The following is a 16,117-nucleotide window of genomic DNA, read 5'->3' on the forward strand; positions in this document are numbered from 1 at the left end:
ATATAAAACAATCAATAATACTAACAAAAAGATTAAATGATCAAACTAATAATTATAATACATTATTATAAAATTAAATATGAAAACCAAGAAAGAAAGAAAAGAACAGCCATGTATGATTGGTTTCTTAAAACACACAGGCTGTTACTGAAAACCCTTCAGACAGTAATGGGCTCTGTGAATGAGTGTGTTTTGACCAGACTACATTTGGTGTGTTTTTCCAGAGAACAAAATTCTTCACAACAAAAGGGTTGTTTTTTTGTTTGTTTTTCTCTTAAGATGATAAACCTATAGTGTCATTTTATAGCAACATCTGTTTTGCCAGTGTGCCGCCACTCTTGCGAAGAGTTCCTCAAGATAATTGCGACGTGCGGTTCTGTAGAACGGCATTCAGCGAGATGAAAACGCAGCCGCGGCTTTGACTGTTTACATGCGGTGTGCCTACCTGTGGAAGTGTGGCCGCAGAGGGGGGTCAGGGCCAAGTAGCAGCTGTAGCCAGCAAAGGGTTAAACAAGGACCACCATATTTTCATGCATCTTCTGCTTCTGACAGATGAAAAATGTCAACTGTCCTGTTTTTATTTTGGAGTTTTTGCACTATTCATCTGGTTCATTAGTGCCTGGGCGCTCTTGGCCCTGACAGCTGCTCGCCCCGTGCTCCCGGCCCCTGAATTTTTCAGGCTAATTTGATTCGGGGCGCCCAGGCGATGGGCAAGATGATTGACTTGCTCCCTGACCCCCGGAGCCCAGCAGCTCCCCTCATTGGTATTCCAGAGGAGTCCACCCCGCACCACGCTGGCCTGCTGTCTGTCTGCGGGGCTCCGGCTACCGGTGCACGGTGGCGAAAGACACACACGTTTACACACTCGCATGCGCACACAAAAGAGGGGGGGGGGAAACGCACACACAGACACCAAAGCTCAGAGGAACATACTTAAACAGAATCTCAACCACCAACATGGTGGTTGCGCTGACACAAATACACACCCAACACGCCTCCTCAGAAACACACACACATAGATAGATGCTCACAATATCACAACAACAGGAACTGAAAACAACTAAGAAAGACATAACCACATATGGCCACCCAGGAAGACAAAAACAGACTCTTTTCTGATTCCTACCTTAATACAACCTTGCTACAGTACTTCCTTTTTTTGGTGGAACTCAATACACTACAGAGTTAACCTCAAGTATCCTAGCCATTAAAGCTGTATAGACAAAAGAGAAAACTAGTTGACCCACTGCGGTAGCGTTGAAACTACAAAATTCCCAACAGCACATCAAATCATGTTTGCAATCAATAAAAATATAAACGAATGAGATTTACTATTTCGACAAGTGTTGATTACAGCATTGCATTTAGGTCTACTATGGTTTCTATATACTTTTTTTTAGCGTGGAGTATTGTACCTTGCAGGGGTGGGCAATATGACACGATAATGGTATATATTACAAGAGAGTTATTGTCGCTTTAAATACGTTTATGATATCAAAATGTTTGATAGCATTCAAATTTCATCACTCTTATCACCATTTTCAATATAGCTGAAAAAGTTCAAGCACTAGAAATACTACATAAAACGTATAAAATAATCAAATGTTTAAAAAACAATGCTTTTGTCTTTACTGTGTAAATGAAATATACATTTATAGAGATTTTCTCTTTTTTTGCTGTTTGACTAGCATTAATACCAACAGCAGGTAAATTTGGACGCTGTCACTTTAAGAACGACTGCGTGGATCCAATATTCTTGTGCGTTTTCTTTCTCAAGTCTTCATGTTCGCTTAAGAAATAACCTTTTTACTTGCAAATACGTGGTCACTTTGACACTTAGGTATGTATATTTGACTGTTCAAGACCAATTAGGCAGCAAAAAGCACTCTGTTCGCGCTCTATGAGCACCGGCACATGTCTATACTAAAATGAGTTCTCTTTTGTTGCTTATTGTTTAACCGTGATGCGAGAGATATGCTTTTGTGACCGCGTTGCACAGCAACATCAAAATCTCTACCAGTTGACACATTTCTACTGGTTAATTGTGTCTATACCGGTGGATCGCCCACCCATAGCATCTAGGAACGCATACATATCGTGTATTGGTAGATATTAAGAGTTTTTTTATTATCATATTGGTCAAAAATTACAGTATGTGCATGCTCATTTACATTTAGAATCAGGGCGCATTATATAAGATTTTTTGATTAAAATATCCAAAAACCACTAGAACAATGTTGTATATTTTGTTGACTTGTGTACTTACATTATCCTAAATCGCTCTAGCAGCCTCGGTCCCCTTTATACTACAGTAACATTAATACCATTTTAATACATTAGCTCATCAATGAATAGAATTTCCTGTCGGATTCTTTTCCATCAGCTGTAGATTTGAGGACAACAGCTCCCATGATTCAAGCCATGACTTTGTTTTGTATAAGCGACCTCTAGTGTGAAAAAATTACATATTGTGCCTTTAAATGTAATCTTTAGCAAATTTAGTGAATATCTATTTTTCACACCTCACATTATTGCCAAAATTCACTTGTAACATTTTAAATTATCAATTTTAGTTTTTAGCGTTTTATTTTGACAAAAAAGCATCAAAATTTAAAGTCAGCCTTTGATCACGTCAGCCATAACATGAAAATAAATACTGGCTTATTGTATCAGAATTCATAGGGAACGTCTCATTCAAGGAGATCATTGTTTTAATATTGATCTCTGTACTTTGTTGAATTCTTTGCATGCCAATTAAACTCCAAGAAAAGGTCCTGGATCTCAGGAGCCATGGAAAAGGGCGTAGCGTATGAAAAGAGTCGTGTTCAAGTGTGAGAAAACCATCATTATTTCATGTTGCTCATCCTTCTCGCACTCTTCTTTAATGATATATTAATCAAATGGAAGTGCAGGCATAAGGAAGGAACGCAATTAAATATGAATCCATATTCTGCGACTTGAAAAGTCCCCGTCTGATGCCACAAACCGACTTGTACAAACGCCTAACCTACACACACATTGATGTTTAAGCTCTCTGGGTTTTCCTCTTGAACAAATGAGAAGAGTAAAAATCACCTCTCCTTTTAGTAGCAGAAAACTTTCAGGCACGTGTTGTTTGTAAATTTGCTGAATGACTGTGCAGCGCTTCTCGGTTTTATGCATCATTAGCAAAACATGGGCGCGGCTGCTCATCAGAATGTTAAGAGTTCTTCTGAGATGCTGCCGTTCACGTACGCCGCTCTCCCAAAGCGTCTTTAAAGAACATGAGTATTCCGCAGCTGTACACGGTTGGGCCAAATTAATTCACTAAGCTATCAAATTAAAATCTGAGATCCGTGGTGAGAAGACACCAAGGTATACTGGGTAATCTATATTTGAATAGGATGCGGGGTGGGTTTAATTAGCTTGATGGATGTTTACTATTCAGGTGTGGGATAACACTTCCCCAAAAAAATATGCAAAAATTGAATATATAAACTTCCCGAGCTCTGAAAGCAAAGTGCTATGCTGCATCCCGCCAACTACGGACTAAGCATTCTTATTTAATGAAAGAATATCATTAGCATTACATATCAAAAATGCAACACCCTTCTTGCGCGGTGCGCATGCTAATCCGCTTGCTTTTAACGCTCAGCGGTCCATAGCAGATTCGGTTCTCATCGCCGATGTTCTACTCAAAACACATGGTCGTAAATGAAGATGTGACTTCACAGTTTTAATTGTGAAACCTGGAGCAGGAAAACCGGCCTTGTGTTTTTGCGATGAAGGGAGATGCAATGGTCTCTGCCTCTTATTTATGCCAACATAAATCCGAAACACCTTCGAGAACGGCTATTAAGAAGAGTTTTAAGAGGACTTCAAAAGGCCAAGCCAGACCGTAAGCGCAGAGATCTACCAATGTGAACTCGGTCTGTCTTTAATAGAGAGTGGAGATGGTGCGGGGCGGAAACGGCGAGGACACCGAGAGGGCCATCTGGGCCAGCTCGAGACGATCCTTTCATTTTCAGCGTCATAAAACCCAACACTAAAACCGATTGCACGAGTGCTCCAAGGATGGGTTAGTAGGGGACCATCGGCTAATACAGCCACAGGACATGGTCTTGATGCACATAAAGATTTGTGGTCTGATTCAAGGTTATATTGGAGTCAACTGAAAGGCGAAATCACTGACCAGTAGTGGTGGGGATTTAGGATTCACCTCAAGCTAATCAAATTATTTGAATCTTTTCAGCAAAATATTTGGTCACTGATTGATTCACCCAAATGATTCATTAAAAGAAACAAGTATTATTTTATTAAAATTTGCATATGCAAATCTACGGAGGGATTCCAGAAAAAGTGTTTGTATATGAAATCACTAAACCTTAAACTAAAAAGAAAAACGCAATTAGTTAAATTAATTCAAAATATTTGCGTTGCATATGAATGGCGGTCCACCGGAAGCTAGATATTTTACTTTATAACGTATTAAATGTGGATATTTTTCTTACAAAAAACCCATCGATTCACTTCAGGTCTTTATTAAACCCCTGGAGCCGTGCGGAGTACTTTTATAATGGATGGATGAACATTTTTGGTGTTCAGATTTTGGGCTGCCATTCACTGCCATTATAAAGCTTTGAAACATTTTTTAATCCAACTCTGATTGTGTTCATCTGAAAGGATAAGAAATCCATCTAGGATAAGAAAAAGATGGGATTTTTTTTGGTGAACTATCACTTTAAGTAACATTGAAAAAATGAATGAGAACAATTTGTTCAAGTATATACACACACAATCAATAACAAATTAATTAGTCACCTTTTTTTTCTATAATTAATCGTGATTAAATCGTCAGAGTATTAATGTTTTCATATTTTACTAATTTCACAGTTACTCTCCAAATGAATATAGAAACAAAAAGTATTTTTTGTAATATTTATTAATTTTATAAATGTATTCACTGTCTTTTATCAATGAAATGTGCCTTTGCTAAATAAAAGTATTCATTTCTTTCAACACTGATAATAAATGATCTTAGAATGATTTCTGAAAGATCATGAGACACTGAAGACTGAAGTAATGGCTGTGTAAGTAATTCAGCTTTGATCAAAGGAATATTTTTTTTATTATTTTACTGTATTTTTTGATTAAATAAAAGCAGCCATGGCAAGATTAAAGTACTATTCGCACAGGATTAGTATTATCTATGGACCTCTGTGATTTTAGAAATGACTCCCCCACATTCGAGTTTTGCGTGGCACATTCGCACAGATAAGCAAATCATGTGATTTTACTCGATTTTACTAACTTCACCCGGAAATGATGTCAAGACTTGTTAATGTTTTTTCGTTATAGATATAGCTGCATGAAATATAAACAGGCATCGATATCGTTTTGATTATTTTATAGTAATAAGCATCATTTCGTTCAGTTAGAGAACAGACGCCATGAACTGAGCTCAGACCAGCGGCAGGAGTCAGATTTCATTTATCACGAGTGAGCTGACAATATACGGCGGAAGATTTAGTTTCAAAACTAAATGTAAAAGCGCACATTTAAACGAGCTTGTCATTGTTCTCTTCTGTTTTTCATTAAGCATTTTTCACAATAGTACTGATGTTAATATTAAACTCACCATTCAAGCAATTTGCTCCCAAATTGATACTCATTCTAAAGTGAAAGTATAATCCGTGCGGGAAGTCATAACGGTGCGCATTATTACGGAGCCTCCATTCTTCATGACAGATAGAAATGCGCATAGGAAAAAAAAAACTTGCAAAAAAGATATATGATCCACCTAATCCTGGCCAAATCACAGAGATGTCGATTCGCACGGGACTAATATTATCACAGTACCTCTGTGTTCGGCGAAATATGGTAGGTAATTTGCGGAGGAATTTTTACTTTACAAATTTCAGACATGGCCGATTCGCACATGATTAAGATCACAGACATTCTCTGCAATTATTACAAATCACCAGAGGTCCCGTGTGAATAGGGCTTAAGAAACTAGTTTCATAAACATTCAAAAACCCTAATTTTCCATACTGGTAGTGTATATGTATTGAAAAATGCCATTAACTGTAAAACATGATGCTTTCTTATCGATAAAAACAGAGCCAGCTGTTGACCTATTGAGGAAGTAAATGAAGAGAAGAACTGCAAAAACTTTTAATAGTAGTTAGCATCTAGCCTACTAAAAACTTATTGTCTACTTTGATGAATGCCTAAAAGATTACTAAACACCCAAACAGATCAAATGACCCTTAATTCTTCCACCTATCACAAAACCAAACATTTTCTCCATATTGCAGAGACCTGTCAATAATGCAGATGGACCGTGGTGTACAGTGCAGTGCTATTGACCGATGCGTATCGGAGAGCACGTGTCCCGTCTGCCGTGAAGGCCATTTGGGAGTCAACCCCAACTCTGGCCTTGTTCTGCTCTGCACCCCTCCTAATTATTACAGGATGGCCGGCAAGCCACATCAGCTGACCAAATGAGCTCCAACCAAGAGCGGCGGCATCAAACGGAATAGCAGATGCATATGGAGGAATACAATGCACAGATATTGATGAATTTCAATTGAGGCCTCGCTCGCAACCTCGACGGCTTCCACCGCCCCCCACCCACCTCGAATCCCCCATAACAGATCGACTAAAAGATTCATGCTCTCAGAATAAAGGAATTACATGCACAAATATAGGCCTTTCACACAAACTAGATCAATGAGAATCAATGGAAGATGGCACAAGTCTGCAAATTACCAATTCAGCAGTTCAGCACTGCAGATAGATTTCGATTGTCTACGCAGACAATGTTTACACACAGACCAAAATAAATGATGAAACTGGACAAAGAATTTATGGGCCTATATGTACAGTACCTGGGTCAATGATATGATGGAATATCTTTTTGTCCCATCTATTAAATTATTTAAAAATAATAGGGTGGCCCCCCTAATAGTCAACTAAACATTAGTGACAAGAAAAGAGTTAGGCCAATACATTTTAATTAGTCGGTTAGTCACGAAAAAAAAAAAACCTCCACAGGAAGTGGCAAAGTCATGCAGTCCGTAACGGAGAGATAGTTAACACGGCTGGTCCATGTGGAATGTAGGTCAGGAAATGTTCGCCTATCATGCATCGACCTCAAATTTGGCTTATCATTTGAAACATGAAGTAGTAGCCTAACGTTAGAGACTCTACAGGGCCGCTCAATCTAATGTAAACCTAGATACATTATTTGGAGCATATGCAAGTGTGCAGAGATCGCTTGCATTCTCTCCTGATAACAGCAAAAAGAACTTTGTCAAATGCTCTGTCATTTCTGGTAACACAGATGAGAGATGTATACTCCCAATTAGGGTTGGGTATTGTTTGGGTTTTTTACAATGCCAGTGCCAAATTGATACTTTTAAAGCAGTACCGGTGCCTAAACATTGCCTGAAAAGATACTTAAAAGTGAAAAATGTATTAAAAGTTTAACGTGTTCTTAAATATATACATTTAAGGTAATATATTTCCATTACAAATTCCTAATAAAAGCTACCTAACCCAACTACAATAATTTAACATAAGGAACAGTTACAGCTAGCCTGACGTGGTCATACTCAATTCTAGTCAGAATATGAGTCTGAAACTGCTCCATTGGGCTGTGATTATGGGCCGTGTTTCAACCGAACCAGGAAAGACCTCAATTGGATAGAGCTACAACCAATCAGAGGAACGAAGCGACGCATTGTCAAATGTCGACAGAGCTCAACTGCACTGTGTTGCTATGTCTGCGTCCCCCCCCCCCCCCCCCCGCGGGTTGTTTTCTATGTCGCGGGTGAAGCGACTATTGTGTGATATATAGATCCATGAGAGCGAATTTTAGCAGGCAACCTTGCCAAAATAACACACATTTTACCCCCCAATGAACCACATACGTCCACATCGCAGACATGTTGCTTTAGAGAAGCACGTGAAGGTCGCGTTTTCTGTTTGCGTCATCACCATTTCGGCCTTATTGTTTCGGTGATAAAAGTCTTTCGGACGAAAATTCGGTACATCCCGTTGCTTCTTTGTTTGTTTCGTTGCTTCTATTGCTCTCCCCTTTTTTGTAAGTCGCTTTGGATAAAAGCGTCTGCTAAATGATTAAATGTAAATGTAAAATGCATCCCTAGTTTCGGTACCCAACCCTACTAACAATAACTACAAAATGTGTGCTTTTGAAAAATAAAGAAACCAAATAAGATGCACTTTCTGCTATCTCAGACTTGCATTTTTCTTTAAAGGTGCTTCCACCATACTGCGGAGATTGACAAGACAGCATTGTCAATTTCTGCAGTGACTCAGAATACACTCTTATGGTTTACTGCTTCTCTGTAATGTAGAACAATGTTATGCAGAATATTCTTCTTAGCCCTTCTAATAGTAATTTAATTTATATTATAAATGTGCAATCAGTCAACTATTCAATGAACGAATACCAGTCGACTAAAAAAATCTTTAGTTGGGGGCAGACTGAAAAATATATTAAAAAATGAATTTCAAACAAACAATGGCTTGAATACATCTCTACTATGATGAGCATGCTTTAAGTTTATGAATTATATTTCTTTTGGATATTTTTGGGGACTTAACGGCATATCTTTTCATTCATATCTTTTCATCAGTTAACAAACTTTTTTGATTAGTTTGGGATGTAAAATTTTGTGATTCCTCAAAAATGTTAAAATAATAATAATAATAATAATAATAATAATAATAATAATAATAATAATAATAATTTTGATTAGTAAATAAAATGAATAAATAAAAAAACAAACAAAAAACAGCTTTACAGTAACATCACAGCAATTGCCGACGGGTTTGCCGATCATCAGATCTGTCACTCAAACAGATGTCAATTCATCATCTCCCAGCTCCCCGCCCCCTTCAGGTCACGTGACCTACTGGAAGCGGGACAAGATGAAAGTCTTCTTGTACCAGGGGGCGGCAACGCCGATCTGTTCGAGGCCGAGCCCGGACCTGGCTTTAACAGAAGCTTAAGAGATCACAACTGTTCCCCGTTTGCCTTCTCCCTGCTCTTGGCTGACCCATGGCCACCGTGCTAAGCAGGACGGACTGATCACACTGATGGGCCTGGTGCATTATGGGAGACTAATTAGTGCCAAGAAACACTGTCTCCAAGCAGCGGTGAACTCAGATGGTTGTTTTTCAGCCCCAGGCACTTTGGGAGGTGTAGCTACTGGTTAGCTTCCCCCCTAAAAAAGAGGCAAAAAGACGAAGTGGAGAAAAAACACACTCAAGGGATGGAAGGGATAGAAAGGGTACCGGACTAACAATGTATCTATTTCCACACTGTGCGAGTGTGAATTTGCGCCTGCTTGGGTGTTTACACACCAGTTTTTGGTAGCCAGTGCATCCCGCGGGATCGTGCATTGTGTCATTTACGGATTGCTGCTACCCATTCCAGGTGGCCCCAGTCACCTGGTTACAAGGAGAGCAGAGCCACACACACAAAAAAACAAACACACAAAATGCCCACTTTTCGCAAAAGCTGTTATGCAAGAACTCACGCAACATCAGATGTTTAAAGGGATATTTCCACCCTGAGATTTTAATTCATTGAGAAATGCTTTCCAGTTACAGTCTGGAATAGTTTGTCTAAGATACATTAGGAAAAGTATATATAGAATCCAATAAAATATTTTTGAGTTAAATTTTATTACAGAAGTACACATCTAGACTAGACTGGGTAAACCCAGCCTGAACTGCCAGTTTTCAGATTTGATTTCGCCCTGCAGCTCAGTCTGGAAAACTGTACATTCATTTCTACTGCTTCTGTTACACTTTTGAGGGAACCAATCACAGACTGGCATATTCAACTGGTGTGCCATCAGCAGGTTTAACGCAATAACGGATAGAGAAGCGATGAGTGGTTGCCCATTGATCACGCCTCTTGTGGTCTGATTGGTTGAAAGACTATCCAATTGCGAGTCATTTGAACTATGCCCGTTGATCACGCCTCTTTGTGCAGTAGAAAATACAGAGCAGACTCCCAGACTAATGTTCAATCTTAAATTGAGCTTGTTTTTGTGATAACCAGACAATATCTAGACAGAAGGGCCATCGAATATTGTCTTGGTCAAAGGGGGTGCTTGAGAGTCAAAAAGTTTGAGAAGGGAAACGTTTTTTAAAAAAAAATGTAAAAATCGAAACAAATTGAAGCAAAGAATCAGAATTATCAAAAATCATTTTTGAAAAAAAAGATACGTACTCATTATCTCATTCACTGCTTCAAAGATTTACCCTTGCACATTCGGTGATATGATGGTTTAAAGCTTCAAAATTACAAAAAAAGCACATTAAAGTATCATAAAAACTGTTTATATGATTCCAAAGCTTTGCATTCTTCTGAACAGTCCAAAATCTGTAGTGAAAATCAACCCTTGTAGCTCTTCTTGGTGCATCACTACACAATAAGTAGTGATGTCTAATTTACAAATGAATTTGTATTTACAGATGATTTTAGAAATCCATTAGTCATTTCACAAAATATATGAATTGGGTGATTTGGTTCTCAACTCTGAATCATTGATCCAGTCATTGCTAAACCTGACTGGAGGTGAAGGTTACTAATGAATAACAATTTAAATCAATTTAAGTTTATCATATGACTGAAGAAGACTTTGAATAGACTCAAAAATGTACCGTTCATGTTCTTCAGAAAAAATAATGCCATATTTGGAACAAAATGAGGCGAGTAAATAACGACAGAACTTTTATTTGCGGGTGAACTGTCCTTTAAAGGTCCAAACATTTAGTACAGCCCCAAAACAACGGACCCCCTAGCAACTTCATCTTCAATTTAGACTAAGGGCCCGAAGAGAAAACTGCTCCGAGTCTAATGGCTCCTGGTCTGCTGTGTCTTCGAGGAGCATATGCTATTAAAGCCTAATCAAAGCAGGCAGTATCGTTTCGTAGCAAGAGCGGTGCATGTTATTCAAAACACATGTAAATGTCATTCAAATTTCCTCATCAGCTTGGGAACATACTCCAGGTATCCTACGCAGAGACCATTTACCTCAGAGTACAAAACCATATTGTAATTTTCATGACAGACCGCGAGGTGTAGGATTGCGTCTCACAAAAGGAGACGAACGGCGCTGGCAGAAGCTTGGGAAGAGGAAGGGAGAGTTAGGGAGGGCCGGGCTGTATAAACGGAGGAAGGGGGAGTGATGGGATGGGTTTCTATACCTTACCTCATAGAGCAGGCAGCCTAGCGACCAGATGTCAGATTTGAAGTTATATCCGTTTTCGTGTATTCGCTCGGGAGACATGTAATATGGGGTGCCCACTGGAACAGAAAAAAAGACAGATAGAGACAGACAGAGAGAAAGAGAGAGAGAGTTAGGCTGTCTGGTTTGCTATGCGAGGAGTTCATCCATGGATGCTTCATTGACAAAGGTTTCAGACTGAGGAGTTTTAGATGACTAAAGAGAGGTTACGAACAACAAACTCAGCGATGCGTGTGTACAGTGTGGGGGGAAATACATTTGAACAGTTTGTACACTACGGTTTAAAAGTTGGGTCAGTTTTGTAAGAAATTAATACTTTTATTTAGTAATGATGCATTATATTGTCAGTAAAGACAATAATAATGTTACAAAACAAAAGCTGTTCTTTTGAAGCGGTTCTATTATTCGTCAAATAATCATGAAAAACTGCTTTTTAACATTGATAAGAAAAAATGTTTTAGGGCTGCAATATTTTGGACAAAACGAGAACCGATAATTGTTTATATTTAAATATATGCCAATTTTTTATATAATTTTTGAGAGCGTGATTACAAAAACAAAAAAGTCTCACATTAAAAGCCACATACCAATAACACAATAATTTTATGTAGCCTATATGACAGACATGTACTTCCTTTTTTGAAGTGATTCCAATCATATTTCAAGAAAATCAAAATCATGGTGAAAAGTGTGCATCTGAAGCGTCTCCGCTGAAGGAAATCATCCATTATATTTCGGCGTTAATATAATCGGCAAAGTTTTCTTATCGGGTCGATAACATCAAAAACGTAACACATCAGCCGATACTGATATGGTGGCCGATATATCATGCATCCCTAAAATGTTTCTTGAGCAGAAAATCAGCACATACAGTTCTAAATGACCATGATTTCAATTAAAACCCAGATGAGAAACACAGAAACAAATACACTTCGGTCTATGAATGCTATCACTTTTAAACATTTTAACAAACATTACATTTACACTTATTATTTAGCTTCAATATAAATAAATAAAAAACACACACACTAAGGAAAATGAGCTAACATAAAACAGAAATACATTTAATACACACAAATCAATTTAATAAAAAATGGCAATGAAATAAAACAGCATTCATTTGGAGTGTAATGTATGATGTTACACTGAAATGAACAAACCTGTATCATTTGGGAACTGTAGTAGTTTATTTTTTAAGTAGAACAACTTTTACAGATGGAGGCAAGTGCTGTAAATGTTCATGAGTGCATGTAGGTGGTTTAGAGATCTGGGGGGGCTGCTTTCAGACTGCAAGTATGAGTTTTGGGGAACGAAAATCTCAGTTGACATTCGAGCAGATTTAAAATCTCTCATTCACCTCTCATTATAAAATAACCTCAATGATTTACAACAGAAGCCATTCAACACGGCCAAATGAAACTTTAATCAATTCGCTTGTGGGGTTTTTCCCCTTTCTCCACTCTTGTACGTTGGATTGTCTTTGAAATCCGATAAAACCAAAACAGCCACTGTACCAAAACTGTCTTAGATGGTTCTACCAGTTCTGCCACGGGAAAATCAAGGTCCTATCTGATGATTTCACACTGTAGCGCGGGGCTCATGCATGACGGCTAACCACCAACACATACTGGTTTGGTCTTGTACTTCGAATTTACTTCAAAATGTTTTTAAATATAACCAATAAAGTGAGAAGGATGTGGAACTATCGGTTTGCTCAACCAATGGAAGGCGGTGGAAACGTTTGGGAAAACTGCCAGAGGTAAACACAAATTACTTAGCATGATGTCGCACATGTTGGAAGGCATCGAGAATAGCACCGTGACAGACGTGAGACTGAGCAGAGCGTCAGGTCGCTTAGTCTGTGGCCCTGCAAAGAATTGTGGGTAATTGGCAGTGACTAATAGCCATCAGGCAGAAGAGCGGGACCCAAGAGGCCAGTCAAACTCCCCGCGCTGTACTCCCTGAAGCCGTGACAAGCTCTTTACTGCTCAGTGACTGTGGCCAACCAGCCATCCACCGTGAAAGATTGATGATAGAAAGAGGGGGAGGGGTAAAAAGAAAAAGAATAGAGTAAAAAAAAAAAAACATTCTGACAAATGCTCACAGTTTACGAAAGTTTAGCCTTGGCACAAACAGCTCAGATCTGACAAAGCGTTAGGAAGTCTCAGGTGGCGAGAACAAGAGCCAAAGTGAAACGTCTCGACACCGAACCGCGCCAGGTTAGCGGGGCGGAGGTTGAAACGCTTGCTGAGAAAAACAAAAGCAAAAACGTGGCCCTTCCCTCCTACTGTCTCGCCCTATGATGCAATCAGTGTGTCAAACCGACCTCCGTTAAAAGCCTTTTCTTTTATAGAAGAAGAGGAAAGTCAAACAGATGGTGAGAGTTAGCCTATGAGAAGTTCCAAATGGCATCAGCGGGATCTGATTAGTCAATATTATTGATTTCAACTATCATAAATTCATGATCATACCTAGGGATGATTTATGTTTTTAAAAGAATTACCAAGTAAATGTTAGATGACAGCAAAGCTAATCTAAATGTAAAAATAGGCACAATGTTCGATAACTAATATGCTAGAGATATATTGTGTTGTGTACCCCTAAAGTGAATTTCTGCAAAGTAAATTTCGGCGGGAATGAACTTACGAATGGTCTATTTCAAAAGTTGCTTCTAAGCTACTTAGACAAACTTTTAACATTTACATTTTTTGATATAAAAACACCTTGAAACACAACATACAGCTGAGGTCAAAATTATTGGCCTCCCTGGTAAATATAATCAAATATGGCTACTTTTTTATTTTTATTTTTTTTTATTCATTAAAACCTTTCATGGAAGTAAAATAATTGAAAGTGAGGGGACATTATGAAAAAACTTTGGCCATAATATTTGGCACCCTTTTATTAAATACTTTAGATCCTTCAGATTCCCAGATCCATGTTGGAGCTTCTTCTCTTCAGTTCACCCCACACATTTTCTATAGGGTTCAGGTCAGGGGACTGGGATGGTCCTGGCAGAAGATTCATTTTTGTGTTCAGTGACACATTTGTGTGTTGATTTTGATGTTTGTTTTGGATTATTGTCCTGATGGAAGATCCAACCATGGCCCATTATAAGCTTTCTAGCAGAGGACACCAGGTTTAGATTTTGTATCTGTTGAATTTGATGGAATCCATAATGCCATATATCTGAACAAGAAGTCCAGGACCTCCAGCAAAAAAATAGGCCTGCAACATTAAAGATCCAGTGGTATTTTTAACCGTGGACATGGGGTACTTTCTATCCCTGTTTGCATCTGGTGGGTTTTCTGCCAAAAAGCTCTTTTTATAGTTATCTGACCAGAGAACCAGGTCCCTTTTGAAGTTCAAGTCGTGTTTGAGAACTGAATATGCTGGAGTTTATGTCTGGATGAGCAAGAAGGATTTTTCTTGAATCCCTCCCCGACTTATGGTGGTTATAGGGGTTGTTTGATTTTTTTTTTCAGGCTTTCTGATCCGAAGACTCAACTAATCTCTGTGATTCTCCATCTGTGATCCTTGAAGAGTCTTTGTCCACTCAAACTCTCTACCTCGACGTGCATTAAGATGATATAGACAAGGCCTCTTCCAGGCAGATTCATATCGAGATTATTTGGTTTTAATCATTGTGAAGATGTCATAGCTAGACAATTTCATGTTCCTAGTCACCCTGGTGTGCTAAAAAATGTAAATATTAATGGGAATGTACTTCAGAGATATTTAACTAATAAAAAAATCTAGGGGCGCCAATTATTGTGGCCAACATGTTTTGGAGAAAAACATTTATTACATAGTGTGATTTCCCCCTGACTTTCCCTTCTTTTACTTCAATGAAAGGTTAGGTTTTTACAAATATTTTGAATGATAGATCAAAAGCATGAACAATGCAGATTTATTTTTACAGCCATCTTTGATCATATTTACCAGGGGTGCCAATAATTGTGACCACAACTGTAGAAACTGAGAAACACATGCATAACTAGAAGAAAAAAAGTGTGGTCATCAAATGTGTGCTGTTCCAAAATGGAGAGCCTCGATATCCATCATTAGAGACTTGAAAAGGATCATCTTCTTTCATGCTAATAGTTTCATAAAAGCCTAGCGCTATAGAGCAACTACTCCGACAGCCCGTCAAATTAAGAGCGCATTACTTACTCACGCAAAACATAAGTTGCATTGGGATTCATTCCCATTATCATGAATTATGACATTACAATGCATTCTTTGAGAGATGGGGCCGGGATCCTTTTTTGTACGGTGAGAGATTACCACAGACTCTCAGCGGTACGCTAATTACACAGAAATACACAAACATGCTCAATTACAAAAAAAAGAAGAAGTGTAAACTGTGCGAAAAGAGGGATTAAAAGAACTTAGACTCAGAGGTCTGAACGGATCTCCCCATCACCTCAAAACCCACGGATGAGACGCTAGCACGTAATTAACATGCTCTCTGCGTTAACTGCAGAGTACGAGGGTTTCGGGATTAGCTTGCTTTTCTTTATTTTAATTATCCATTATATTGTTATATCTCTCCCTGACTTTCTTTTGTTCCCATTTCCCCTTAAAAAGTCTCCCTTTCAGCTCATCACCCAGCTTAATTTAAAGGCTAGGAAGCCTCTGGCAGGAAGCTATCTTTCCTTTCTTTCAGTCTTCAGCTTTGTTTGTATCTGTGGGCTGCAGAGCCACACAGAGACGGAGTTAAAAGGCTAGGGCTCGGCTTCTTAAGAGAAGAATTGACAGCCGTGGAACGGCGCTTCCCGGACCTCCATCCAACGTGCATCCTAGAGTTCTACCGTGGTGGTTTGTCTCATTACAGGCTGAACTGT

The 16,117-nt window shown here is 38.7% G+C and overlaps 1 protein-coding gene across 1 annotated transcript in view; it reads right to left on the reverse strand.

Moving 5' to 3' along the window:
- Nucleotides 1-16,117, reverse strand: part of nek7 (NIMA-related kinase 7) — a 79,654-nt gene that overhangs the window by 8,645 nt on the left and 54,892 nt on the right. Inside the window, exon 8 of the mRNA XM_067416070.1 lies at nucleotides 11,235-11,329. Within this exon, the coding sequence (XP_067272171.1) occupies nucleotides 11,235-11,329 (95 nt within the window). The remainder of the gene's footprint in view (nucleotides 1-11,234; nucleotides 11,330-16,117) is intronic.

This window comes from Pseudorasbora parva, chromosome 14, assembly GCF_024679245.1.
Source record: "Pseudorasbora parva isolate DD20220531a chromosome 14, ASM2467924v1, whole genome shotgun sequence".
Lineage (NCBI taxonomy): Eukaryota > Metazoa > Chordata > Actinopteri > Cypriniformes > Gobionidae > Pseudorasbora > Pseudorasbora parva.